At 38.1% G+C, this 27726-nt stretch overlaps 1 protein-coding gene across 3 annotated transcripts; it reads left to right on the forward strand.

Moving 5' to 3' along the window:
• The first annotated feature begins 1818 nt into the window (after positions 1 to 1818).
• On the forward strand, positions 1819 to 27365 carry LOC121411465 (dymeclin-like). 3 transcript variants are annotated; one of them, XM_041604218.1, is made up of 16 exons: positions 1819 to 1955; positions 5660 to 6060; positions 7025 to 7118; positions 8530 to 8559; positions 9327 to 9572; positions 11063 to 11188; positions 13451 to 13584; positions 16240 to 16425; positions 17071 to 17255; positions 18169 to 18294; positions 21199 to 21312; positions 21980 to 22074; positions 23394 to 23511; positions 24115 to 24297; positions 25271 to 25393; positions 26429 to 27365. In XM_041604218.1, exons 2-16 carry the CDS (start codon positions 5868 to 5870, stop codon positions 26573 to 26575), a joined length of 2100 nt encoding a protein of 699 aa, XP_041460152.1. In that variant the 5' UTR covers positions 1819 to 1955; positions 5660 to 5867; the 3' UTR covers positions 26576 to 27365. The 3 variants fall into 3 exon arrangements, with proteins under 3 accessions (XP_041460152.1, XP_041460154.1, XP_041460153.1); XM_041604219.1 differs by having other exon boundaries at positions 1859 to 1873; XM_041604220.1 differs by lacking the exon at positions 8530 to 8559 and having other exon boundaries at positions 1820 to 1955.
• The last annotated feature ends 361 nt before the right edge of the window (positions 27366 to 27726 follow it).

Here is a 27726-nt window from a genome sequence, read left to right on the forward strand (position 1 = left end):
CACCCTAAACACGTAATTTCCATTTTCTGAAAATGCAACCCTTAACAAGTATTGGCGTTTGAAACCCTACCCTTAACAAATATTGGAAACAAAACGATACTCTTGGCATGTTCCTGAAATGAACCCCTAAACAAGTAAAGGAATGTTTTATTGTTACGGGTCCTTCGGTCGTCGGCTTTACCTTATTTGGTTTAGTACGACCCCACCCTCTACACCTCGCGCAAATCGGACCCTAAACACGAAGTGTTCGGGCAAAAAAGACATGTCCTTTATAAAACATTTTCTTTGTTTTATCATCCCCGCAAATTCGACCCTAAACACGTAATTTTCCTAGCGAAATAGATACCCTAAAAGCTTTTTTATTATTTTTGTGTTTTTGACACCCTTATCTCGTTACGTACGTAACGTGCCCTATCGTGAAACAGGGCCGTCACCAGCTTTTTTCTAGGGGGGGGGGTGCTTTTTATGAAAAAAAACACAAAAACACAAAAAACAACGTATTAACTCAATTTCATGCAGTTATATAGTCAAAAGAGCCCTCAAGTATCCCTACCCCCCCTCCGGTTTTGTTTTGTTTTTGTTTTTTTAATTTTTAATTTTTATTTTATTTTTTTTTTTTTGGGGGGGGGGTTCTGAAGGGGGGTGCGTTCGTACCCTCCACACCCCCCCTGGCGACGGCCCTGTGAAAAAGACATCCTTTTTACGTGTTTTTTTGGTCGCGCATGTTATTCACTGTCAATGTAAGTGGCCCCCCCCCCCGGGCTCCGTTCATTCACCAAATACAGAGACCGAAGTTCTAGCGCGATCTGTACAGGGGACTCAATGGCCATATGTTTATGTACTTAAGATCGGATAAAACGGGGAAGTGAATTTGCGCGACAGCTGAGGTAAGTCACTGTTTTTGTCCCTTTTAACTTGATTTTTCTCCGTTTTTGGGCTATTAATACCAAGAGGGAATATTTATTTGCACTTTGGTCGCGTTAATTTTCAAAATTTTCATTCATTAGAGACAAAAATTGAAGAGCCCCGACGGGGGGATTTTGCATTGCAAGTCCCCTGAAGGTGGGTGCACGATAGCGAGCCGTCTGTGTACGAGGAGAAATAAAAAAAAAGTTAAAAACTCCTCGAAACAGACGGCTGTCAGCTGTCTAGTTAAAACCATATTAAACTAGACATACAAATAGAAATACATTCTTTTCCTAATTTTTTTCAGCATGCAAATTCTGTATTATATTTTAGGACATTTTTTTGTTTGCCCGATCTCCCTCCCCCATCCGAAACATATGGATTGACGCCCTGCATGGCCCTGCCAATTATAATATACGGGTTTAGTTTAAATCATATATTTGTATTTTCATATACACAAACGGATCTCAACTGTTTTTTTTTCTTGGTAGTGTCACATATTTCCTTCTAAACTCTAAAGAGTTCAGTGATCAGCCTACCCCTCCTCATCGGGAAAATGAGCCCCCCCCCCCGTGTGCGTAATTATCTCTGTGGAAATAACCAATTACTCATCAACAAATGAACAAGTTGCCGTTCAGGGTGAAACGATCACTGATCTGTGGAAACGATCAAGCAGTATTATTTATAAATTGAATTTCGTTAAATTTTATAGTTCATAGATTAAAAAAAGGGAAACAAATTAAAAAAAATTAGTTTATGACTTTTTTTCTAATTGATTTCAATTAGAATAAGTACTTATTTATTATGAGACTGAACCTAACGCAGCGCACACGGTACTCGATTGGATTTGATCGCAGGCATTGATTTGCAAGCTCTTATTTCAGTTTATTAGCAATTTGTTGAAAACAAATGGATACCGATAGGCGACACGTCGATATTTAGTGTTACCCTAATTAATACTATCTAGGTGACTGCGAATAACAAGTATTCTGCGATATCTGGTTAAAAGTTTGATGTGCAGTTAAGACAAATCGTTCGGCATTAATTCGGTAATGTATGACAGAACAACGGCAGCTAGCACAAGTTCCTGAAATTCATCACAACTCAACATGCTCAAGCACAGAACATGAATGAACGTCTCTGTGCCGTGGCCTGGGCTGTGGCTGTGCTGGCTGTGTATGGGGGGTTGGGTGACCGGACACGTAACAAAAATGAAGCCTTTTTTTCTTTGGATTAAACAAAAACTGTGCGTTGATTAGTGCTAATCATCAATATTTGGGCGCTAATGCAGTTGCGCACCGGCCGGTTACCAGCATACCTCATCGATCACCATTATTTGTTCCCATCTGCCCATGGCAATGGCAATATCATGACAAGTCAGATGCAGACTCGGTCACATTTCGATGTCAATATCACCAGTCACTTTTCAAAATATTGTGATCGGGAATGGCTGTATTTCAGCTTCGATCGCAACGTCGTTGATCGACACGGCGTAGACATTGCTTCGCGGATCGCTCAGAGATGCCAAGTTCAAAAAAATGTTATGCGTGAGATTTTCATGACTCGACGTCTCTGTGCGCGCGCGGCCAGTACTGACACTCGTACTTTGCAAAATTGCGCGCGCGCATGAGATATGGGCTTCAAAACCATGCGATGCATGCACGCGATTCATCATATCACGTCTTAGCTGTACTGTGCGCTGACTGCACTCTCGATCTCGAGATCTCGCGTGCCGGGCTAGACACGAAGGCGGTTGGCCAGTCGTATAATCTGGCGAATAATGCTACTTTTTCTTCTTTTTTTTTCTGTCGGGTCACGATGCGTGAGAAAATTGGTGCCATGCGTGAGATCGTGAGACGGACCCTGAATGCGTGAGTCTCACGCACAATGCGTGAGACTTGGTAGTTCTGATCGCTTGGCCTTGGATTCACCGTGCACCGTAATGTTGATATGAACTGAAGTTAGCAACCAAATCATGCAAACATAGCTAGATTCGCATGCGGCATGCTGGCAGTTTGTTCGCCACATTTTCGCATGATTAGGTTGCCTACCTCAGTTCATATCAACATTACGGTGCATGGTGAATCCAAGCGATCCGCGAAGCGATGTCTACGCCGTGTCGATCAACGACGTTGAGATTGAAGCCGAAATACAGCCATTCCCGATCACAATATTTTGAAAAGTGGTCGATATATTGACATCAAAATGTGACTGAGAGACTTGTCATGACATTTAGGAACAAGTATTGGTGATTAGGTGTGCTAGTAATCGACCGGTGCGAAACTGCATTAGCGCCAATATTTGTTCTCACTAATATTGTCTAACATTTTGTGCTAAAACATTGAAGAGATTTCAGTTGTGAACTTTTTCAATTGACAATTGTCAATTGAATTGACTGTTTAAAATAAATTAATTAAATTGACTGTCTGGACACCCAACAAGTGGGTTTACAATGTATGGCAGTGTTCGCGCTAATGCAGTTTCGCACCAGCCGATTACCAGCATACCTCATCACCAATATTTGTTCCCAAATGTCATGACAAGTCTCTCAGTCACGTTTCGATGTCAATATCCACCACTTTTCAATAGGCCAAGATATCATGGCTATATCGTGATCGGGAATGGCTGTATTGATGAAAGTCTAACGAGTGACAGTTTTCCTGACAACTGGGCACAGACTGGAACCTCAAAAAACGAAAAGTTCTCTCCTACCCCCGTTTCGGCCATTTTGTTACAAGTCATAACAAAAATGGCCTATCGAGACGGGGGTAGGAGAGAACTTTTCGTTTTTGAGGTTCCAGTCTGTGCCCAGATGTCAGGAAAACTGCCACTCGTTAGTCCTTCATCCATACAATCATGGTAAGTGCATAATTTCTCATTTCACAATTCATTTGGAGAAATATTTAGACCATAAATCACGCTAGTCCCGTGAGTATGGTTAAATACACTGAGCTCCTTAGAATCGCTCTCCGTGAGGAGCTCAAATCAATTCATTACAATACATGTATGATGAATTGTAGATTTTTCTTAACATTGTATATATGCAATAGCTATTATCTGTGGTGAAACTAGGCCTGGGTCACGTCAATACATTTACAAGATGTCGTACGCGCTCCTGAAAAAAAAAATTGCTAAAATTTCACATTTTACATCTTTAAATCCATGAAATGGCCTTCTTTTTTCCATAATTCCTTGAAATTACTTTGATTTAGTTGAAAACTATCAGAAAAATGAAGAATATTCACCACTTTCCCAACTCTGAATTGAACTTACCTCGGTAAATATTGTAGTCCCACATGTAGACTTCCATGGTGTTGCCATGAAAATCTCCATATGGGACTGCAATATTTACCGAGATTAAATTAAATCAGAGTCGGGAAAGAGATGAATATTCTTCATTTTTCTGATAGTTTTCAACTAAAACTAATTTCAAGGAATTGTGGAAAAAAGAAGGCTATTTCATGGATTTAAAGATGTGAAATTTTAGCAATTTTTTTTTTTTTTTTTGAGGAGCGCGATTTTTTGCTCTCCTTATTTTTTTTAAAGAGCGCAGTAGGAGCGCCGGCGCGATCGCGCTCCTCAAAAATGAAGGTCTGGAACATGTGGCGAACAAACTGCCAGCATGCTGCATGCAAACCTATGTTCGTATGATTTGGTTGCTAACTTCAGTTCATATCAACACTAAGGTGCACGGTGAATCCAAGCGAAGCGATCCGCGAAGTGATGTCTACGGATTACTTGTAGATCAACGACGTTGAGATCGAAGTAATATGCGCGTCGGAATCATGATAGTGTCCGGTAATACAATACGTGACTATACACTAGTAAAGTAGTAGTGTAACGTACTTCAGTAACGTTAACCCAGGCCAGGGAGCTACTCGTCCTTGTAATACTTGGCGGACATATGCTCTCCAAAATGGGGTAGAATGGGGTCGCAATAGCACTCCAAATTAAAGGGGAAATTAATTATGCACTTACCTCGATTATATGGATGAATGTCTATCGTGAGACACAGAATCCTGACATCGAGGCACAAACTGGACCCTCAAAAGAAAGAAAAGTTAGACCTCTGTCGCATTTGTTCTCGGTATCAATCGACCATTTTGTTTTCAAGTTTGACAGAAGGAGAATGAACGAGACAGAACTTTCCTTTTTTTGAGGGTCCAGTTTGTGCCTCGATGTCAGGATTCTGTGTCTCACAATAGACCTTCATCCATATAATTGAGGTAAGTGCATAATTTATATTTTCCCCTTTTATTTGGAGTGCTATTGCGACCCCATTCTACCCCATTTTGGAGAGCATATGTCCGCCTAGTATTACACGGACAAGTCCCTGGGTTACAGTAACATTAGACTGAGTGGCTGTACTGAGCTGACACCAAGTCTGAGATCTAACGCGTAACATTTACTTTAGATAGCCAAGAAAGGAAGGCCACTGTCTAGGCCAAGGCTCGGTCTAGTCCATAGGCATAACATAATAAGTCCCCCTCGAAAAAGAAATTGTTGACTGTCTGTCTTGGCGCAGCCGTAAATGTCAAGATTTGGGTAGGGGGGTTTTTTGTTGTTGTTCTTTATACACTTATTGCTGGGATGGAGCTATCCTTAATCATACCAAGCTTAATCTACATTTACCATTATCAGTTTTTATTTGCAACGCTAACTTGTGCCAACAGTTCTTGGTCTTTATTCTACTGCTTTTATTTGTGTCTACATGTATTTCAGTTAAAATTTTAAACTTTTATTTTCTTTTCAGATTGTTTGGATTATCCGACCAACTTGCCATACTTATATACTTACACTCCTGTACACCCTTGACCATCATGTCTTCTGTTAGAACATCCATCATGCATTCAAACTTCTTTTAATGTGACAGCCAAACAGATTCAGTGATATTACCAGAGGTTTTTAACAAATAAAGACTTTAATTGGAGCAGGTTGCCTGACAATCTGCATATTTGACAATGGGTGCCACAGGAAGCAGCCTGAGTGAGCTTGGAGAGAATGAATGCCTTCAGAGATTCGTTGGAAAAGATTCCATTGACGACACGGATCCCTTTTGGGAGCAGCTCTTGTCCTTTTCCTTCAACATCCCACACACGAGTGCCGATGCGAGGCTCATAGAAGAATCGTCACAGAACCTCTGCAAGACACTGGGTAAGGAGCTGAAAGGAAGTTTTCTATAAAATTTGTATTCATATTCAAACATACATGTATTTGTTCAGGATAACAAGATCAGTTTTTAATCTGTGCTGCATCATGGTCTGGGGGCCATATCTTGAAGCTGTTCATTAGATATGCAAGACTTAACCTATTAGAGGCACCAGAAATTTCCATTGATGTTGATTTAGTGCCCAAGAAATAGTTGCAAGTCATGTGTTTAGTTATAAACTGCTTTGTAAAACACCCACCTAGATTGATATTAACATATTATCAATTTCCTTCAGCAAGAAATTGATCCACAATGTGCTGCACTCAACCCAGGTGAGGTAAATGGGTACCTGGCAGGAATTTATTCCTTGAAACGCAGCGCGCGTAACAGCTGCACTGCTAAAGCCAGGGGAATTATGCTGAATATAGTGTAGAGCGCTTAGAGACTTCTGACAAAGTACATGTAAGTATTAAGCGTAATATATATATTACTAGTAATAATAATTATTATTATTACTAGTAAAGACAATGCAATATGTAAAGGGTATGCTTATAGAGGTACATTGCAACACAAGGGGTCTGTTTCGTGTAGGGTTAAAACTAGGGTACATGTAAATTTGCCATGTCAACTACCATGGTAGCACGTCTTAGCAGCCAATCACAATCAAGGTTTCCACCATGATGGTAGTTATAGTAATGGCATAGTTAACATGGTTGTGAACCTTTATGATGACTTTATTAAACTTACAATTTATGTAATTTTAAGTGTGTATGAACCAGATACCCCATTCCAATATTAAATGTATGATCTAATGACAATGCATGTACACAAATATCATCTTAGGTAAGAATTATCAAATGTGCTAATTCACTCACCTTCAGTGATATTTCAAGTTTTGTCTGAAAATTTGTCCAAATTTGTGTTACTCTAAAAACTATGACCTTAATGATATTCTCTTTTTTTAAACAGCACATAGTAACCTCCATTCTGGTAATCTTTGTGCATTAGTCCGTGTGTTCATCAAAAGAGCAATGCAGCTTAAAGTCTCAGCACAAAATGAAGAGTGAGTACAGTCAAACAAAAATACATTTCTGTTTTTTTTTTCAGGTTATGGGAAGCTTGATATTTATTACTGTTTTTACCATACCAAATGACTAAAAAAACCTCCCTTTTTTTGTCGCGCCCACCAGAGGTGAAGGCGAGACTTAGGGATCCAAATGTCGTCCGTCCGGCGTCTGTCCGTCGTCTGTCACAAACACAAATCACAAACTTAATGACACAACTCCACAACCGTAAGTCGCTTTTCAACCAAACTTGGATGGTAGATGGACTTGGGGGACCTGCATGTTATGCTGCACTCAGAGGTCACATGGTAAGGTCAAAGGTCATTTTCAGGTCAACGTTAAAGTTTACATGCAAGACTCTCTTATGACACCTAACTCCGCAACTGTAAGTCTCTTTTCAACCAAACTTGGATGGTAGATGGACTTGGGGGACCTGCATGTTATGCTGCAGTCGGAGGTCACATGGTAAGGTCAAAGGTCATTTTCAGGTCAACGTTAAAGTTTACATGCAAGACTCTCTTATGACACCTAACTCCGCAACCGTAAGTCTCTTTTCAACCAAACTTGGATGGTAGATGGACTTGGGGGACCTGCATGTTATGCTGCAGTCGGAGGTCACATGGTAAGGTCAAAGGTCATTTTCAGGTCAACGTTAAAGTTTGCATGCAAGACTCTATTATGACACCTAACTCTGCAACCGTAAGTTGCTTTTCAACCAAACTTGGATGGTAGATGGACTTGGGGGACCTGCATGTTATGCTGTAGTCGGAGGTCACATGACAAGGTCAAAGGTCATTTTCAGGTCAACATTAAAGTTTACATGCAAGGCTCTTATGACAAGTGATATCATCCCAGTCATTTCACAATGAAGTTTCGATACAATTCTGTTGCGTGCCCATGCAAATCACTATATTTCTGGTCATTTTCACAAGTGGGCAAGACACAAAATCGCTCTTGCCTTGTTCTTCCCATCCCCCTATTATATTTTTCTGCATTCCAGTAAGGTTCACATACTTTCATCTAAAGATTTTCTGGGGCCTGTAACACAAAGCTTAGCAATGATTGTAGAACATTTTTTCATGATTGATTGATTGCATTGACTAGAATGTACAATCAGTCATGAAAATCAAGCGTACAATCAATTGCTAACCACTAACCTTTGTGTTATGGGACCCTGGTCCTCTTATAAAAGTGAGATTTAGCACATTGAAAGAAAAGTTAAAAGAGAAGTTTTGCACATCTACCGAAACCATATTTTCCTTATTTTGCTTTTGCTATAAAGAATGATATTTGACTCATTGAGAGAAAAAAAATGTCAATATTTGTTAAAGTGTTCAATGTTATATTATGTTCTGTATCTATGTTTTATTTACATGTACATTGCACTTTGTTTTTTTTCTTCAATGTCAGCAGCGGGATGGCTGAATTGCAAAAGGACGGGTAAATCTTTGCCTGCATAACAAACAGCATTTTATGTTCTTGAATGAAGTGTTTGTGTTGGCATGTACATTTTATTAGTAAAAACATATCAAATATAACAAATATATCCAATCGCATGTACAAAAAATTATTTGTCATGTTTAAGAAAAAGTCTTACAGAGAGAGTAGGAAAGTACGTATAATCCTTTATCAGATTGAATAAGTTTGAAATTACATAGTTTGTCTTTACATCTTTGAGGTCATCATTTCTAGAATGCTTCTGTATTGAAAGTTTATTGAGAGTTTATTCATATCTATGCATGTCAAGGCCTCTTGTTCTTGCATTGAATGGGATGTTTTTAAATTTTATCTCATGAACATGTCAGTAACAGTACATGAAATTGAGATATTGGATTGAACATTTTAGCTGCTTTGGGGGTTACATTTCCAATGTTATAGCAGTTGACAAAAAACTTTGTTTCTCTTGATGACAGCATTGTTCCATTTGATTTGAAATAAGAGCATACACGTAATTACAAACAGGACATCCTTTTTCCATTAAAATAACAGAATTGCTTTATCCAAGCTGACCAGTGTAGAGGCATCTGAGCTTAGAGTAGTATTGCATACTCTCAGACAAAAATACTCAATTTTCCCCAGAATTTATGGGAGGTTTTCACACAAATAACATTATTTTTATGCATGCAATGGGTAAATATGCTACTCCTTTCAGTGGCAAACTTTTCATTTTCCATTACCACAACTATTCCATGCATTTTATATTTCAGCCATGTCTTCACGTGGCAGACCTACAACGCCCTGTTCATCATTCGGCGCAGCCTCAAATACTTCCTGGAGATGCTATCCGAGGGGCGTATCCTCCAGCAGTTATCAGTGGTAGTTAGAACTAAACCATCATCCACGGTGCTCAATGTAGAAGATGTGATGGAGAACGGAGAAGCAGATGGAGATGAGACGCTCCTGGAGAAGTTTATCCAGACCCTCATACAACTCCTTATCGAAGTCCCTGTGCTGTAAGTAAAGACAAATCTTTCTCCTGAAAACGGCAACAAATCACTTGTCAAAACATCGAATTTTGATGGTCCTTTTCAGGCCCACAAAAGTAATACATGGTATACCATGAAACCTGTACACTATTCTTCTTCATTGCCATGGAAACCGTAAGAAGTTTACCAAAATCTTATATTAGGTTTTTTTTTGTGGGGGAGGCAAGTTTACTAGTTGACTATTTGTAAGCCATAAAAGTCTGATCTGGCATACAAAGTCTTTGGAATGAAGCAACACAAGGCACACGCCAAAACTCGACTAATAACATTGCCTGACATATCTACCGTTAGGTCAATGAAGGAGACTAACTCCAAATCACATCTTTCACCAAGAGAGAGGACAGGCAGTTGAGTTCTTACACATGTTCTGGTTGTCCAGAGCTTCATGCCACCAACTCTATGCTGTGATCATGTGCTCTGTAGCAGTCTACTTATGAACATGAAAGTCAACAAGTCCCTAATGGTGTTGCTGGCATACAGTACATGTATGAAACTACGTGTTCCACAGATTTTCCTTTTTACAATGATATTGTAGGAGAGCTCATATTAGGTCTATGTCTATTTTGTACATGTAGTACGTGTGCATGTATGTCGTATAGTTTCTAGGGCACTTATAGAAAGTGAAATCAGAAGTAAATAATGATAAGTGGAAGGATTTAATGATCCAATACTTGTCTATTGTAGTCCATAATGATTCAATGCTTGTCTATTGTAGTCCATATTGATTCAATACTTGTCTATTCTAGTCCATAGTATCAAGACCATTAAAACTGTTAAAAGAAGTGTTTATTTTTTTTTACATTTTACTTTATGCTTATTCCATCGTTAGTGTAACTATGAATTCAGATTCTTTTTCTTTCTTTTAATCCTTATTGTCAATCTCTTTTTAGACGATGATTTCAATATATCCCTAAGTTCTATGAATATGTGAATAAATGATCTGTCAGTAAGTACTGCAATGATAAAAGATAATTTCACTGTTTGTTTTTTCCTGAGCAGAACTGTTCATGCCCCTAGAAATATGAACATTTTAAAAGATTTTTTAATAAACTGCTCCTGGAGTGACCGACTCTAGTTCAATTTTGTCTCAGAAAACCTTCAACTTGAGGGGGGGTAGCATGACCTGAATCTACACTTCTCTTCCATATTCTCGTAAATTCTGTTTTTCCTCGAAATTCCTTGCACCTTGCTTCTATGTTGTCTTTCAGCCTTTTCTCTTCCCAATAATGTGCACCCAGTCTTCCTCAGAGATACCAGCATTACTTGGCTGATTTTATAGCCATTATTTGAAGCATTTTTTTTTTTTGGGGGGGGGGCTTTCCTATTACACTTACCCTGGCAGGGATCACAATAAAAGTTTCAAAACAAAGCCTTGGGTAAATGTCTGTCATTCATACATGTTTCTGTTTCTGTTTATATAGATAACCGTTGCATATTTATAATTCTTTGCATTGCAGGAATTTCACCTATGTAATTCACCTAGAGACGATCAACACCTTGTTGGTCCTTCTATCAGTTCAGATGTACATACCAAGGATATCACACAAGAGTCTCATTACAGAGTATATCATGCATGGAAAATGGTGAGTTTGTCATTTGGAATATAGGATATTGATATGGAGATGAGTCCTATAGGTAGAAAAGAAAAGTATAATTGAAATGTTAAGATAAACCCTTTCTTGGCGTTGATCAGTAATGAATGTCTACTCTTATGTCTGCAATACATGCTTAACCCTAAAAAGACCTCGACATTTTTTGCGATAAATCCGCCGCGAGAAATTTTTTGACCGCGTCGCTCGCTGACTTTTTACTTTCAAGTCTCGCGCAACTTTTGAGACCAAAATTGTGACCCCGGGTACGCGGTTCCAAAATTACGCAACATTTCGTAAGTGCATGCAGACCCCAAATTACTCAAAAACGTGAATTTGTGTACAAATCCAATGCAAATAGTGTTCTTAGCCAAAATTCATAAATGTATCATTATTTTTCCTTTTACTGCTTAAAATCAATTAATTTCATCTTGTTTATGGTCAAAATAAAGTCCCTGACAATTTCCATTGAAAAAACAATAAAAAACAAAAAGTCGAAAAACAAAGAAATACATAAGAAATTTAGAAAACAATAGAATACATAAGAAAATAAATGCGATTTTGAAATTTTTTAAAAATCAATTTGATCAGATGTCTATCTAGAGTATGTGAAACAAAAATTAGCATTTCAGGGGCATTATTTTATTAATTAGAGCAAACTTATGATTTTTACGCATAAATTAATTAGCATGATTAATGAGACATGAGATATTTTGCAGAATTGATGCTATAGTTTTGTAGATAATGCCATGGGTAACGCGTGTGCCAATTTTCGTCGCGATCGCGCGATCGACGGCCGAGATCATAAGGGGGGGCTGAATCGGCTGAATCAGCCCCCCCCAGTCTTCTTAGGCGTCGAAATAGCCCAGTCTATTTAGGGTTAAGCCATTTGAATTCAACTGCATGTATGATGCTCATATTCTGCATAATATTAGTTTCCGATGATGTTCATATACCATACTACATCCACTATTTTCTAGTATATAACACCTACATAGATCCTTGTCATTTGATTGGTTACTTGATATTTATCATTCAGCCAATTTTACAATAATAATAATAATAACGTTTTATTTACCCAGGGTAGCCACTTCAGTTAGGAAACTGCTCTACCAGCGGGCCCTGCATAACATAACATGTTATTATTACCCTTCTCCAATCTAAATGCTGAGCGCCAAGCAAGAAGGCAGAAGGTCCCATTTTTATAAGTCTTTGGTATGACTCGGCCGAGGATCGAACCCACGACCTCCCGTTCATGAGGCGGACGCTCTACCACTGAGCCACCATGCCCGGTGTCATCATTCGTGCAAATTTGGATATATTCATTGTGCAGTTTTTGTCTCACCTGCATAGCAGAGTGAGACTATAGGCGCCGCTTTTCCGATGGCGGCGGCGGCGTCAACATCAAATCTTAACCTGAGGTTAAGTTTTTTAAATGACATCATAACTTAGAAAGTATATGGACCTAGTTCATGAAACTTGGCCATAAGGTTAATCAAGTATTACTGAACATCCTATTAGAGTTTCATGTCACATGACCAAGGTCAAAGGTCATTTAGGGTCAATGAACTTAGACCATGTTGGAGGAATCAACATCAAAATCTTAACCTGAGGTTAAGTTTTTGAAATGTCATCATAACTTAGAAAATATATGGACCTAGTTCATGAAACTTGGACATAAGGTTAATCAAGTATCACTGAACATCCTGCATGAGTTTTATGTCACATGACCAAGGTCAAAGGTCATTTAGGGTCAATGAACTTGGGCCGAATTGGGGGTATCTGTTGAATTCCCATCATAACTTTGAAAGTTTATGGATCTGATTCATGAAACTTGGACATAATAGTAATCAAGCATCACTGAACATCCTGTGCGCATTTCAGGTCACATGACCAAGGTCAAAGGTCAATGTACTTTGGCCGAATTGGGTGTATCTGTTGAATTACCATCATAACTTTGAAAGTTTATGGATCTGATTCATGAAACTTGGACATAAGAGTAATCAAGTATCACTGAACATCCTGTGCGAGTTAGAGTAGTTTTCAAAGTCAGCACTGCTGCTACATTGTATATTGAACTGCGTGATGCAGGTGAGACGGCCAGAGGCATTCCACTTGTTTATTCATACGATTTTGTCCATTGCCTGCGTAATAATAACAATAATATGAATCTTTTGTGCAATCGACAGAATATTTCCTCAGGTGAAAGATGAAATCATACATTGCACTCATTAACATAAATTATTTTTTTTGCAGTTCCAATGATGCCCATATTCTGGTGAAGATTCTCCTAGATCAGTTCATCAAGAGAGAAGAATGTCCAGCAGAGCTTCTGAGAGATTCACCCAAACCAGCTAGCTTTCTTTACGGCATTTCTGCAGCAATAGCAGGTAGGCTTCAAAGTAATGTTCCACTTGTTCTACACCCACTTCGTCTACTTTCCATTTGGTCTTGGCCAAATTGGTCTAATCCTAGTTCATCAACAAACATTTCCACATGGTAAAATCCTTGCTTTTCTATAACTAATTTGTCTACCAATCGTTAGGTCTAATTGCCAATTTGCCCATTTACATATTAGCCTAATTTCCAGTTAGGCTATACCGTACACATTTTATCTAATCCATTGGTCTAACATCAAATAATGTACATGATCTGGGGGGCGTTTCATGAAAGGACTTGTTGGATGTTTTATCCGACAAGTCCCATGTTATCCGACAGTTACCATAGTAACAATGCCTGTCAGCCAATCAAAATCATGGAAAGATGTCAGATCTGACAACTTGTCGGATGAAAATATTGATGAAACGCTCCCCAGATGAACTGTTTAATAGTCAGAGTTGCTAATTTTCCGGATTTTTCCGGAATTCCGGATTTTTTCCTTTGCTGAATAATATTCCGGAAAAAAAATCGATTGTCAAAGTGAAATCCGTAAAAATTTCCCCTCCAAATCTTGTCACGGAGTTCGCTACGGAGAGCGCAATTTAAATTTTGGATGGCCAATTTGCGCAGACGGAAAATTATTAGCGTTGTGCGCAGCATGAAGTTTAGCTGGTACTGTACTTGCACGGTACGCGCGAGCAATACATTGTAGCAGTTGCAAACGCCGCCCTATACCCTGCAGGGATACGGGTGTCAGCGCTATCCCAGTCGGGCGATCGGCCGGTAGAACCGCTCGAAGCATGGCCCGGTGTGGCTGCAATTGCCTGCTGCTGCGTGAGTGATTGGTTGTCTGCCGCGGGATTTCAGCTGAAAACCTATTTGCTACCATGAAATATGTGTTCTCTGGTGCGTATTCATCAATTCATATGTGTGAACTATCCATCATTTTGATAGAAATTGTGATTTATGGAGAGTATAGGATTGTCTTGTTGATGAGTACAGTGAGTGAAAAAGGGCACCCCAGCTGCTACATACACCCGTCCCGAGTCGCACCCATTGGCCGCAGCATATTAACCCGCAGCAGGTTAACCCGTACCGTAATGAGTACGGGTTACATGATTTTTTTTTTTTTGAGCACCTTTCTTGCCTATGATATGAAGTTTATTATGTCATTAATTATTTGTTATGTACTACTGTAGATTAATGATTTCAGCCCTCTAAAGAATAAGAAAACGTTCCAGCTTCAGGGGGCTTCGCCCTTGACCCCGCCAGGGGCCCTGATGGGCGGGCCCCTGGACCCCCGGCCTGGGTTTTCAGGATTTTTTTGAGCTATCAGTTAGCATCTCTGAATAGTAAACCAAATGCTCATTTGATGAAGTGCAAAGAAATGACTACATGAAATGGGAATTAGACTGTCTTGGCATAAGACTAAATGAGGGCAAGTGAGAATTATACCAAGTGATTGTTGGTCTTAACATAATTAGATCAAGTTTATAGTAGGTTTTGTGAGTTTATCAGTGATTGGTGTGAGACTGTTTGGCAATTATACCATCTACTAGTAGATCAAGTAGACACAAACTGGCTTCATTTATCATCAAACTCATGCCTTGTGAAGATAGCTGATATTCACATCCATTGCAGCTTTCTGTATAACCGCTCAATCAGTCTTTGCATTGAAGATGTAAAGAGTGCTGTTACCTTTTTGTGAAATCCGACAACTGTCCCATTTGTGCCAAGTTGTCAGCACAGATATTTATTGTTTATTGGAAGCCCCAAACATGATTGAATCCGTAAATGTTCTCAGCATTATAGATTTGAGTTGTGCATAGATGATTGAGGCATCTGTTAATGGGTTAAAGGCAGAATTTTATAATGTCCATAGACTTTGTACAGGGACTAAGTTACTTAGTTCCCTGCAGGTAACATGTTACATTATGGTAAATCCCCCAAAAGTATTGTTCACACTTCCAGTATATGATGTGTTATGTCCTGCAGCTTTTATGATGTGGATGACATGAAATTGAAATGTGTTTTGTGGTTATACATGAAAATTTATATTGATCAAGATCCCAACTGACATAAAACAAGTATAGGAACACTTTTAATGTATTATCAAACTCATTTTGGTAAAAGAAATAGTATATTACTATATACTATTACTTATTTGTTGTTTATATGATGTCTTATATTTCACTTCAATATAGAATCATAGAAAAGAAAGCTAACAATCCCTACAGTCACCAGTCATCAATATGCATTTAAGCATAGCCACCTAACAAGATAAAGAGCACCTGTCAAACAAGAAAGCTTTAAAAAAAAGAAAGATAATTACAGGTTATGCAGTACTTATAATATATATCAAATTACCTGTAGACAAATTGACCTTCTTCCAAAGTGCTCTATGAAAATGACCAATTATATGTAATGTATGTAAAATTAAACTGAGAAATATAATGATAACAATATTTATTTAGTTCAGCTACTATAATTGCATATACTGTACTGCGCTTGATACTTGGTATCATATTATTACCCCGGCTGTAGCTGAGCCGCCATATAGGCGCTAAAGCAAAATATGACCATGCGACTAAACGTCAAATGATGAAAAATTTAATTCCTTTGAATAACAATCATGTATTTTGGTACTGATTCTCTTCTCCTTCCAGCCGGTATATGGGCGGTGCTCACACTGGGTTACGGAGGACGATCAAAGACAGAGGATCAAGAAGACAGAGCACTCTTAGCCAATCAGAGTCTCCTCCTCTTGCAAGTCCTGACAAATCACTACACGCATGAGAAGGGAATACACAATCCGTACAGGAGGGCGCTCTGCTCCTTTGCAAATTCACAAGGTCAGCACAAGTTTTCTCTACATATTAGCTTTTCGGTGCAATTTGGCTCGGTGGTTCTGGCCTGTAGTAATAAATTTGAATGATTTAGCCAGAATTTTACCCAGTAGTAGTAGGCATAATATGCTTATCCATCTTTGGTGTTCGATTGTCTGTTTTGGCAAAGTATTTTGCTCGAATGTAAGTTTTGCCTCGTTAAACTGGTTTTAGGGTAAGTGAGGACACAACCGTTCTCCGGGAAGCGATCTTCACACATTTCGAGCACGCTACTCCACACACTGTTTGTGGAATGCTTATGCTGCAGTTTCGTGTGAAAAATGTCACCCCACTGAGAGTGTTCCCATAGCAACAAGACCGCTTTACGTGGATTGGTTTTGAAAACCACGTTTGGGTGATCAGATGGTAACACTAGCATAGCGATCTTCCAAACTGGTTTCTAGTAAACCAGTTTTAGAAAGCATAATGAGAACGGTGTGTGTGACTCCCTCGCACTGATCTTTATCGTAAAAAAAAGTTTATACCTATGTTTAATAATACATGGACATTTTGCAATTTGTGCCCCCAACCCAATGGCGTGCCCTCAAAGACTTTAAATAATCTTGTTTGTTCTTGTGAATTACTTAATGTCATTTTCTTTTTCCCCTCCAGACGGTGGAATTCCGATTGGACCATCAGGTTGCCTCCCTCCATTCAAGCTGAACTCTGCCAACCTGTATGAAGCATTCTGTAACCATCTCAAAGATGATCAAAGTACCCTCCTTCTATACCTCCTCCTGCATCAGAACATTAACTTCAGGAACTATGTCCTGTCAAGAACAAACATTGACACACTGGTATGTTGATATCATCATAGCCTTGGTGACAAAATTTTAAAATGTTTAATAAGTGCAATGTCATTTTTAGGAGAGAAAAACAAAACAGCCATAGATAAGTCAGACATCTCATTGATGTTGCATGGTGACTTGTCCAGCATTGTGTGTGCCTCATTAGGGACTAGCTAGAATACTCCCCCAAGAAGTGGAAGATGTGCACACATTGTGTGCAGGAATGACTTATTGAATCTGATGGCCTGGGTAATAATAAATTTGTAAGCACTTAAATATGTCAAATTTGTGTCCGTAGAGCATTATGATTATGAATAACAAGATTATTTTTATTATTCTCCAGCAGGCCAGTTTATAGATACAATCTGTTGATGATTGCAATGTTTAAGTCCTGAACATCAGGTATAGTTTTTTCCTCCTCTGAACCCCTGTGACAAGTTGTCTGGTGATGAGGTTTCCTTAACAGTGAATATCCTTGATGACAGCTCTGATTGCTGGTATTAATAATGCTGTGATATTGATAAGTGATTGGCTGATATCTATCACATGACCAGTCATTTATCATAGCTTGCAGGAAAAATTTTCTACTGACTTGTGCTTATGACTTGCTTATCAACCTGCCAGGGTTTTGAGATGATGATTTTTTTTTTAAATAACGAGGATCCACATCACTTTCTTATCGGTTATTCAATACAAATTATTTTTATTTTGCTGGGGCATTAGAATAATTACATACGCCTGTTACCTTCAAAATCATCAAAACACCTTCAGCCATGCCTTTGGCATGTTAGAACTGTTCCATAGTCAACTCTTGCATGCAATTCTTACTAATGCCCACGATGATGTGTACTATACATTTGTATGTCTGTTGATGATTTTTGTTGTTGTTGATCATGTTATCCATTGATGTTTTGTAAAATAGGTGATTCCCCTTCTGAAGATACTGTACAATGCCCAGGAGAGGAATTCCCATCATATCTACATGACTCTTATCATCCTTCTCATCCTCAGTGAAGACGACTCCTTCAATAAGTGTGTTCATGAATTGGTGAGTTATCAAGCGAATAGTCATTGGCAAGTGTTATAAGCTACTGAAATGTTTGCATCCGATTGGCTGAGATCAAATTCGTCAGTGAAACTGATTCACTAGATATTCATGAGACACTTTCCAATAGAAAAAAATTTATTGGTCATTCATTGTTCATTAGTAAAAAACCCGAGCAATGCTACATATTAGTTCGTCAGACACCTTATTTGGTATGTGTGATGTTTCTGAAATATTTTGTCTCTGTTTTCTAGTCCATCTGAAAATTTGTAATACTACCAAATTTTCATGGGCAGTTTGTGAAGTAGAGTAAGAATGGTAAATAATGGAGATCAGATGTCCAAAAGTTAATTTAATGAAGTGACATATACAAATATGGGAGTCCGCGTATTTTCATTTCATTTTCATTTCGTTTATTTCCACAATAACAGCAAAGATAATTATTTTACAACAGAAATGTGAGTATAGAATAAATTAACAATTAGAAATATTGAAATAGTTCACAAAGGTCCAGTACACAGATATAATGTATAATTGAATTTTAGAAAGTTCAGTGTTAACTTAAATGCTAGCTGTATATTGTGGGGGAAACCTTGGAAAGCGGAGCTTGTAATTCAGGTTCCCCAAAATAATATTACAGTATCATTAATTAATGAAAATGGTATAAAAAATTAATGAAAATGGTATAAAAATTAATGAAAATGGTATAAAAAAATTTAATTATATGGTACCTCATTACCCTACCCAAGTTCAGTGTTGAATTTTTAGTGCCGGTGTTGGGCCAAAGTAAAATCAGTACAGCACCAAACTTGAAGTGAAGCAGGTCCTGCGACCTATATCATAGGTGTTTTGCCATTGATAATGTAAGCTCACATTTGGATTTGATTCCTGTCTTTTAAGGGAAGAGAAGTCACATGACTTATGTAGATTCGAATCAGTGATAGGTCAATACACCATCACTTGATCATAGCTGCAAGGATCGCATTTGTTGTATTCAAGAATTTGACTTCACCTCAGTGAATATAACTGCATTGTATTGTAAATGTCTGCAGTATATACACTGAGGTGATGTCACTCATTGCTTGTAAACTGCGTAATTGGGTAATTTGGTTGGTGTACGCCCTAGTGTATACACGAAGATTGCATAAAACACACGCTAGCTGTGTTTATCCTATTACGACATGGACAGATCAGAGTTGCAGCAAGCATTGTGAGCTTGTCATATAGCCTGTGCAGACTGATGGTAAATCTACATAGACTTTATAATATTGCCTGGTCTGTCTGTTTAACAAAGAACATTTCAACTCTCCTCTGGAGCTGTATTTCCTCCTTGGTAGAATATTTTATCTCAGCACTGTGAATTTCAGGTAAAAAATACTATCCCTTGGAGAAAAATTTAGCTCCTTTTGAGAAATGAAATGTTAACTCAACCTCTACGTAAGCAGTATCTGTATTACAGTGTTTAATGTTAAAACAGAGCACTGGAATGACTTAGATGTAGCAGTATGGTTCGGTATCTTATACTGACCTTTACATGACCCTCCTATATCCTTGAACACTGTCACAGTGGGGTATGGGCTGGTTACACTTACCCAGTAAGAGGATTCAGGAAGGAAATAGTTCAGATGGGATTGTCTCCAGTATAAATCCTGTTTACATTATAAAGGTCATCGCAAAACAGGGCAAGGAAGTTAACAGATCCTTCTACTGTAGCCAACTTAAGGAAATCTCCACTTATGGGCATCTGTAGAGACTCCTGAATTTGTGAAACAAATTTACATTCATGAACTGCTTTTCAGTTTTCCAACTTGTTTTTTAGATTTAGTGATAAAGAGAATGTATCAAATATTGTTTTCATTGCATTATAATTGTTATTACATTATTTAACTTTGTGAACTCTTGCCTGGATGAGCGATTTGTTCTAATTTGTCAACTGAGATTCTCCAACATTCATTTTGTGTTTGATGATTGATCAATTAATCAATTTTATTTCTTTCATTATGATAAAAAATGATAGAACATGCCGTCCCATAAAAACTGAGTTACATGAAAAAAATATGCAAATGTCTTCATACATTAAATATAATCTTTACGAGGCTGATGTATTCATTTGAATAAGGATAAAAGCTGAATTCCTCATCATTTCTCCCGCCCTTCAAGCTTTTGTCAAGGTTCCAATATCAAAGTATTTTCACCATTACATAGCAATTTTTTTAAATGGTTAACTACATACTCAAAAGCTTTAACTGGGCATTGTTGTGTGCGCCTGAAATCCAAGCTGTTTGACCAAGTTACAAATGGAAGTAGAGTTTCAAGGTTCAAGCCCTGGTCATGTCTTTCGGATGGTGACACGAAAGGTCACTCCCAGACCTCAATAATCAAACACAGGTGAAGTGAGTCCTTTGTATCTGATCCGCCGGTTGAAGACATGAATATGAATATTCATCACTTGTGCATGAAATTTCTAGAATTGACCAATCAGAATGATGGTCTCTCCTGCTCGCTCCGCATTATCTATTGCTGATATGTGTAAGTAGAGCGGTCATAAAAGATGGCTCGTATGTAGCTTCTGCCATATAGGTAGTGAATTTCAAACCAGATCCAAAAGGCCACAAAGCAGGGCCACTGAATTGCAGCTTGTGAGTGTAGGAATCTTCCTGCATCAGAACCTAAACACTATCATGTAGCAGGCGTTTACCAAGACCAACGGCTTTTGCCTTTCAAGATCTGAGTGTAGTCTTTCTGCATCAGACCCTATCAAGATCATGAGCTTTGTCTTTCCGCATCAGACCCTATAAACTATATAAAAGCAGGAGACCATTCTATTCAGTTATCATTACCGGTATATCTTTTCAGAAACTGTGTTGTGTTTAGACATGATTCTTTTCTCCTTTTTTCTTTCTGTAGATGGTGAAGCAGGTAACCTGGTACACAGATAGAACCATAACAGAGATCACATTGGGTGGTCTAATTGTTCTCGTAGTCATCAGGACCATACAGTACAACATGACAAGAATGAGGGTGAATATAGGCTACATTATCTCTTTCTCTCTCTGTCTATGTTTCTGTATTTGTCTCTGTCTATGTGTGTCTATGTTTGAGTGTATCTTTCTCTCTCTCTCACTATGTCTCTTTCTATCTCACCCTCACTGTGTCTCTCTCTTTGTTTCTTTCTCATTCCATCTTTCTATCTCCTGTCTCTCTTCTGTTATTAGGCATTTTTTTTCATATTTGATTATTGTTGCCATATATTCTTTTATTTCATATGTAAAGTTTTCATGATTTTGTATCTTGATTGTTTCCAGTCTCATTTAATTGAACTACTTGTACATTTAGGGCATTCCAACACGAGCTGCACTTATCATGTATCTTCTTGAGTCTTGTCCTTACTGCATCATAGTGCATTTACTCTCATGTCCTATGTAATGTATTCGCATTAAGAATATGAACACCCCTATATAAACTTATATGGAATAAACGTGAAGATGATTGTAAAGAAATGTTAGTTTGAAAGATTGCTCCTAATGTTAAGAAAAAAGCTTTCAAGAAAGAAGAGACAAAAATATGATCTGCTTACTTGTGCCTGTTCACAGTTCTTTAATCAAATATTAGTCCCGAGCTATAGCTTACAAGGACGAAATAATCTTTGATTTATTGTATGCTTTTTCTTTCATTGTGTAATCCACAGGATAAATACCTCCATACAAACTGCTTAGCTGCTCTTGCCAATATGTCTTCACAGTTCCATTCGCTGCATCCCTATGTAACGCAGAGGATAGTAAGGTGAGTGGGATCTCCTTAGAATATAAGAATCATGAACATACATTGTTCCACATGTGCTTATCTGTGTTGGTAATCGTTAATGTGATCACTTTCAGGTTAGATTTCAACATTTCACAGTTAGGTGTATGCAAGTGAACCGGCTCTAGATCTATGGTGATAAAATGACAATTGACTTTGATTTCAAAGACTTCTTATAAATCATTGTTTGCTGCAACATAACTACATCTCTCATATGAGCATTAAAAAACAAAGAATGTATTTTTGAATTGAAGGAAAAAGTTGTCATTAATGATTTCTTTGTTTTTGTTTACTTGTTTTCAATATGGCAATACTCTCCTCTGAAATGTCCCTTCCATATGCTACAGGAAACATAGCGATACAGAGGGAAAAGTGTGCATTGCAAAGGAAAAAGTTGTCTCTTTTATGTCATTATTCTCACTTGAAATATCCCCATTTTCAGTTCAAACGCAGCTAAATGTATAAAATTCACTCCTTTCTTAAAAATGTATTAGGTATATTATATTTTGGGTTCCTAGATTCATGATGATTTTTTTATGAGATTTAGATTGCCCAAGAAGGGTTATAATATCCATGCATCATATTCATTACTTTTTTATAGGATTTTTATTTTTTCCCACTTACGATGATCTTCATTTTGCCATGATTATGAATTGTAATAAACTATCATGTTTATAAAGAAAATTGTTGTAGCTTCATTATTTGTGGTCATTTTGAAGTTTTAGGCGATTTGATCATATGTTTCATGGAGGGAATCTAATGTCAATGATTTCTGGTGCAGAGTTCATACCATGGTTTATGTAGCATTCATGGGGTATGTGCGCATGTTTGGATGACAGCAAGGCTGTGAGTGGTGTGGATTTTATTTTGTCTGAATCGTAGTGATGAATGTATTGCATGTGCACTGGCACTGGAATCGAGTGGAATAATGTGACTGACCCTACTTAGAAACAGTCTCAATGATGGCATCTCAATGAAAGATCGTAGATAACATAGATGAAGAAATGTGAAAAAAAAATAGATGAACTGTCTGTGACTTGTGGTCATGGGATTGGATGCGGCGGTCAGAGGATGGAACATTACAAGTAATTCGGAAGATTGAATAGTCAAGGTAAGCTAATCGTGAATGGTGTGAGTGTTTGGCCTTAATAGTTATATGCAAAAATCTCAATAAAAAGGCCTTGTAGACAGCATGTGTGTGCACTTGAAATAGCAAAAATCAAGAGGGCCTCTGGCCTTTGTAGAAATATCTTTTGTTACCCACATGTCATGATTGATTACTGTTTGTTTATTTTCTGTAGTTTGTTTGAGTTACTGATCAAGAAGCATGATAAAATTGTGGAGCAGCTTAGAGCATCGTCAGCGGTTGAAGCCAATGGAGATCTCACGCAGGATGCTGCTGTTGAACATGATGATCTGGTAAGACATCTCCATCTTAGGCTGCGTTTAATTGGCAGTCCCCTCGGGTCGCTGTTTTTACAGATATTCTGTTCAAATCAATTTTGGGTTGTATCGCTTATTTGTTGTGAAAATGAATGTCTCTTTCTGATGATACATTTTCCCTAGAGTCACTGATTTTAGAGATTTTTTGTTGGAACCATGTCTGCGTTTAGTCAGTTTTCATGAGTTTTCTAAATAAACGGCTATCTGTAGCAACTATGAAAAGCTGAAAAACATGCATTAAAATAAACATCTATCTGTAACAACTATAAAAAGCTGAAAAACATGCATTATGGAAGGCAATTCAGCAGAGCCATAGATGTTAAGAGTCGATTGAATGCAATCATGATTCTACGATTCTTTTTTATTCTGGCGGTATAGCATTCCAAACTTGACCTGAACTGAACTAAAGCTTTGTCACTATTTGAATGTAAATAGTGGTTAAGGTAATTATTTCCATTCAACTATTTTACATCTGTAGTCACTAGAAATATGTTAAGTTTAGTAATTCTATGTTTACAGGAGAAAGAAGTTATGCAGTGATTTTGATTTAAGCTATGCTTTCTATTGTTATGGTTGCAGTTATCAGATCTGAGCGTTTTAGAAGAAGTCATTCGTATGGTGCTAGAAATCATCAATTCATGTCTAATCAACATGCTCCCACACAATCCTCATCTAGTCTACACGTTACTCTACAAGCAAGATCTGTTCACTAGCTTCAAAACACATCCAAAGTTCCAGGATATCATACAAAATATTGACACGGTAAGTAGATCTTTTTAAAAATATTTTTTTGGAGAGTCACACCACAAAACTCACAGATGTAGGTAACCAGCTGTTGGCCACTACGAAATAAAGGTTATTGTACTGCTCTTACACCAAAGGCAGTCTTGTCTGCAATTGATAGAGTACTCGGTCAGATTTGGGGAAAGTTGAAGGTTGCTTCTGAAAATGTATTAGTAGTTCATAACTCCTTCGTCAGTACTAGATGTTTTCTTTTATTGTCCCTCAGTTTTTACTCAATCGTTCATTTATCAACGGAGTAGACTAGGGGATGTTAGACCCAGTATATTAGACAAAATGGATATTAAGGCCTGGTCCCACTGGCCGACTGACACAAAATGTATTCATAAGAGATACAGAGCGGACAAGCAAATTTTCAGGGTGGCTCCATCTGTTTTCATCCGCTCCAGACAATGGACAAAATGGGCTAACAATGAAATCACAGAGGGATGCTTGATGGATATAGAGTCCATGAAACACGTATGCAAAGAGTTCACAACGGATACATAATGTTTTCCAATGGATGGCAAGATTATTTTCCCTTTTACATCCTCACTGCATCCTTAAGTGCAGTGGGAATAAGCCTTGACACAAAATGGGTACAACCTAAGCCTGTAGTTAAGCTATATCCTCGGTTGTATCAATCAGATATGATTATTAACGTCCAGGTCCAATATTTAACATCACCAACCAAAAGATGTGACCAGGGCTAGAACTTCAAACCTCTACATCAATTTGTAACTTCTCATTGAAGCTTGGATTACAGGTGCACGCCACAATGTCCAGTTGGTTAGGCTAACTGGAAATTGGGAGGGATGTCACAATGGTTACAGACAGAGTAGGATGAGACCATGTGGAATGGGACCAAATGGAAAATAGACAAATGGGTGTAGACCACTCAGCGATTGACCAATGAGCCCAGAATGATTGAGTTATTCTGCTTTCCTTGGTGTAGGTTCTGACATACTTCTCAGTGAGGTTGGAAGAGAGTCAAGAGGAGCATCATACACCATCTGTTCATCAAGTCTTAGATATCATCAAACAAGGCATGCTGCAATGGCCTCGAGATAGATTGAGGGTAAGTATAGTCAAACCTGTCTTGCGGCCACAGAAAGTGTTCTTTATGACTCTCCAAGAAAGTCATAATTCATTGGGAAATGCTTTGCAAGGGAAACCAAAGTGGTGGTCTTATTAGACAGGTGGCCCTCTAATACATGTGGTAGCTAAAGCAGGACTGAATGTACTACAAAATGGACTAGTCTAAAGAAGTTTGGGTCTCTCTTCCCCGAGATAGTCTCACAAAGTGTGACTAAAATTGATCATATTCATGGGACACACACTACTGTGCATTCATCAGTGAGATAATGTGTTCGGTTTGTGTGCACTTAAAGGACAAGTCCACCCCAACAAAAACTTGATTTGAAAAAAAAGAGAAAAATTCAAACAAGCATAACACCGAAAATTTCATCAAAATTGGATGTAAAATAAGAAAGTTATGATAATTTAAAGTTTTGCTTCATTTCACAAAACAGTTATATGCACATCTCGGTCGGTATGCAAATGAGGGAACTTATGATTCACTCACTATTTCTTTTGTATTTTATTATATGAAATATGAAATATTTTGATTTTCTCATCATTGTCATGTGAAATGAAGTTTCATTCCTCCCTGAACACATGGAATTCCATTATTTTAACATTTTGTGCTTAAGGCAAGGACAGCCTAACCATCAAATTCGTAAAAATTGAAATATTGTATAATTCAAACAATAAAAAACAAAAGAAATAGTGAGTGAGTTACATCGACTCTCTCATTTGGATGTAACTGGCCCGTTCATATAACTATTTTGTTAAAAATAAGCGAAACTTCATAATGTCATAACTTTCTTATTTTACATTCGATTTTGATGAAATTTTCAGCATTGTGCTTGTCTGATTTTTCTCTATTGATTCAAATCAACATTTTTCTGAGGTGGACTTGACCTTTAAGAACACTTCAACTCTGTGAAATAGTTTACCCCCATGTGATAGAATTCCTTCATCATCTCCCAGATACATTCATGTTTTGATTATGATATAATTATGATTGATTCTTTTATCTGTTTGATTCCAGAAATTTCCTGAGCTGAAGTTCCGGTATGTAGAGGAGGATCAGCCTGAAGAGTTCTTCATCCCATATGTGTGGTCCCTAGTCTATCACTCCTCAAACATGTATTGGGATCCAGACCGTGTAGAACTCTTCTCTATCAATGCTACATGACATATCACAGACTTGTCCTAGTCCAGGACTCCGAAATTTGGGATCCAGACTGTAGAACTATTCTCTATCAATGCTACATGACATATCCCAGACTTGTTGTAGTCTAGGACTCTGAAATTTGGGATCCAGACTGTAGAACTCTTCTCTATCAATGCTACATGACATATCACAGACTTGTTGTAGTCTAGGACTCTGAAATTTGGGATCCAGACCATGTAGAACTCTTCTCTATCAATGCTACATGACATATCCCAGGCTGGTCTTTGTCTATCACTCCTAAAACATGTGCTGGGATCCAGACCATGTAGAATTCTCTATCATTGCCACATGACATATCACAGGCAGCTCTTAGTCTGTCATTTTTCAAACATGTATCAGAATCCTGCGTGTGTGGAACCCATCTGTATCAATGCTACACAACATATCCCAGGCTGTTCCTAGTCTATCCTCAAACACTTATCAGAATCCTGTGTCTGTGTAGAACTCTTCTGCATCAATGCTACATATCATCCCAGGCTGGTCCTAGTCTATCAATCCTGAAGCATGTTTTGGGATCCACACCTAGTAGAACTCTTCTCTTTCAATTCTAGATGAAAATATCCCAGGCTCGTCCTAGAACTATCATGCTTGTACCTGTTGGCATTGGTTCTTGAAGATCCATTCCTTGTAGAATTCTTGTCTATCAATGCTACATGACATGTCCCAAATTATGGCTAGTCCTAGAGTGCTTGCACTTGTTCTTGGTCCATCACTCTGCATTTTTTTAGGCTCCACTTAGTGCAGGTGCAGGTGAAGACATCAAAAGGCTCAAATGATGGAAGTCTAGTTGCATGGTGATCTAGACTGTTCAGATTCCATCTTGAAGGAATAGCATCGTAGCCTATAAATAACTTTAATCAGTGATGTTAAAGCTGAGGGTGGGAATGTTCTGCCCACCTAGAGGATTTTGCAAGGAAATGAAAAAAATAAGAAAATAAGAAAAATGAAAGAGGAAAGAAGGGGAAGAAAATGGAAAAAGGGAGAAGAGGAAAAAGAAAAGAAAAGGCAGAAACAGAGGGGGGAGGATGAAGAAAATAGAGGGAAGAAAGGGAAAACAGGAGAAAGAGGGAAAGGTAAGGAAAGAAGAAATGGGAAAGAAAGAAGAAATACAC

This window comes from Lytechinus variegatus, chromosome 3, assembly GCF_018143015.1.
Source record: "Lytechinus variegatus isolate NC3 chromosome 3, Lvar_3.0, whole genome shotgun sequence".
In the NCBI taxonomy this organism is placed as follows: Eukaryota; Metazoa; Echinodermata; class Echinoidea; order Temnopleuroida; family Toxopneustidae; genus Lytechinus; species Lytechinus variegatus.

Bases quoted from the DNA above. Each gene is read 5' to 3' on its own strand.
- LOC121411465 (XM_041604218.1), top strand. From the start codon at position 5,868: ATGGGTGCCACAGGAAGCAGCCTGAGTGAGCTTGGAGAGAATGAATGC. The intron at 6,061-7,024 runs GTAAGGAGCTGA...TTTTTTAAACAG, and splicing joins GAACCTCTGCAAGACACTGG to CACATAGTAACCTCCATTCT. The intron at 11,189-13,450 runs GTGAGTTTGTCA...TTTTTTTTGCAG, and splicing joins TATATCATGCATGGAAAATG to TTCCAATGATGCCCATATTC.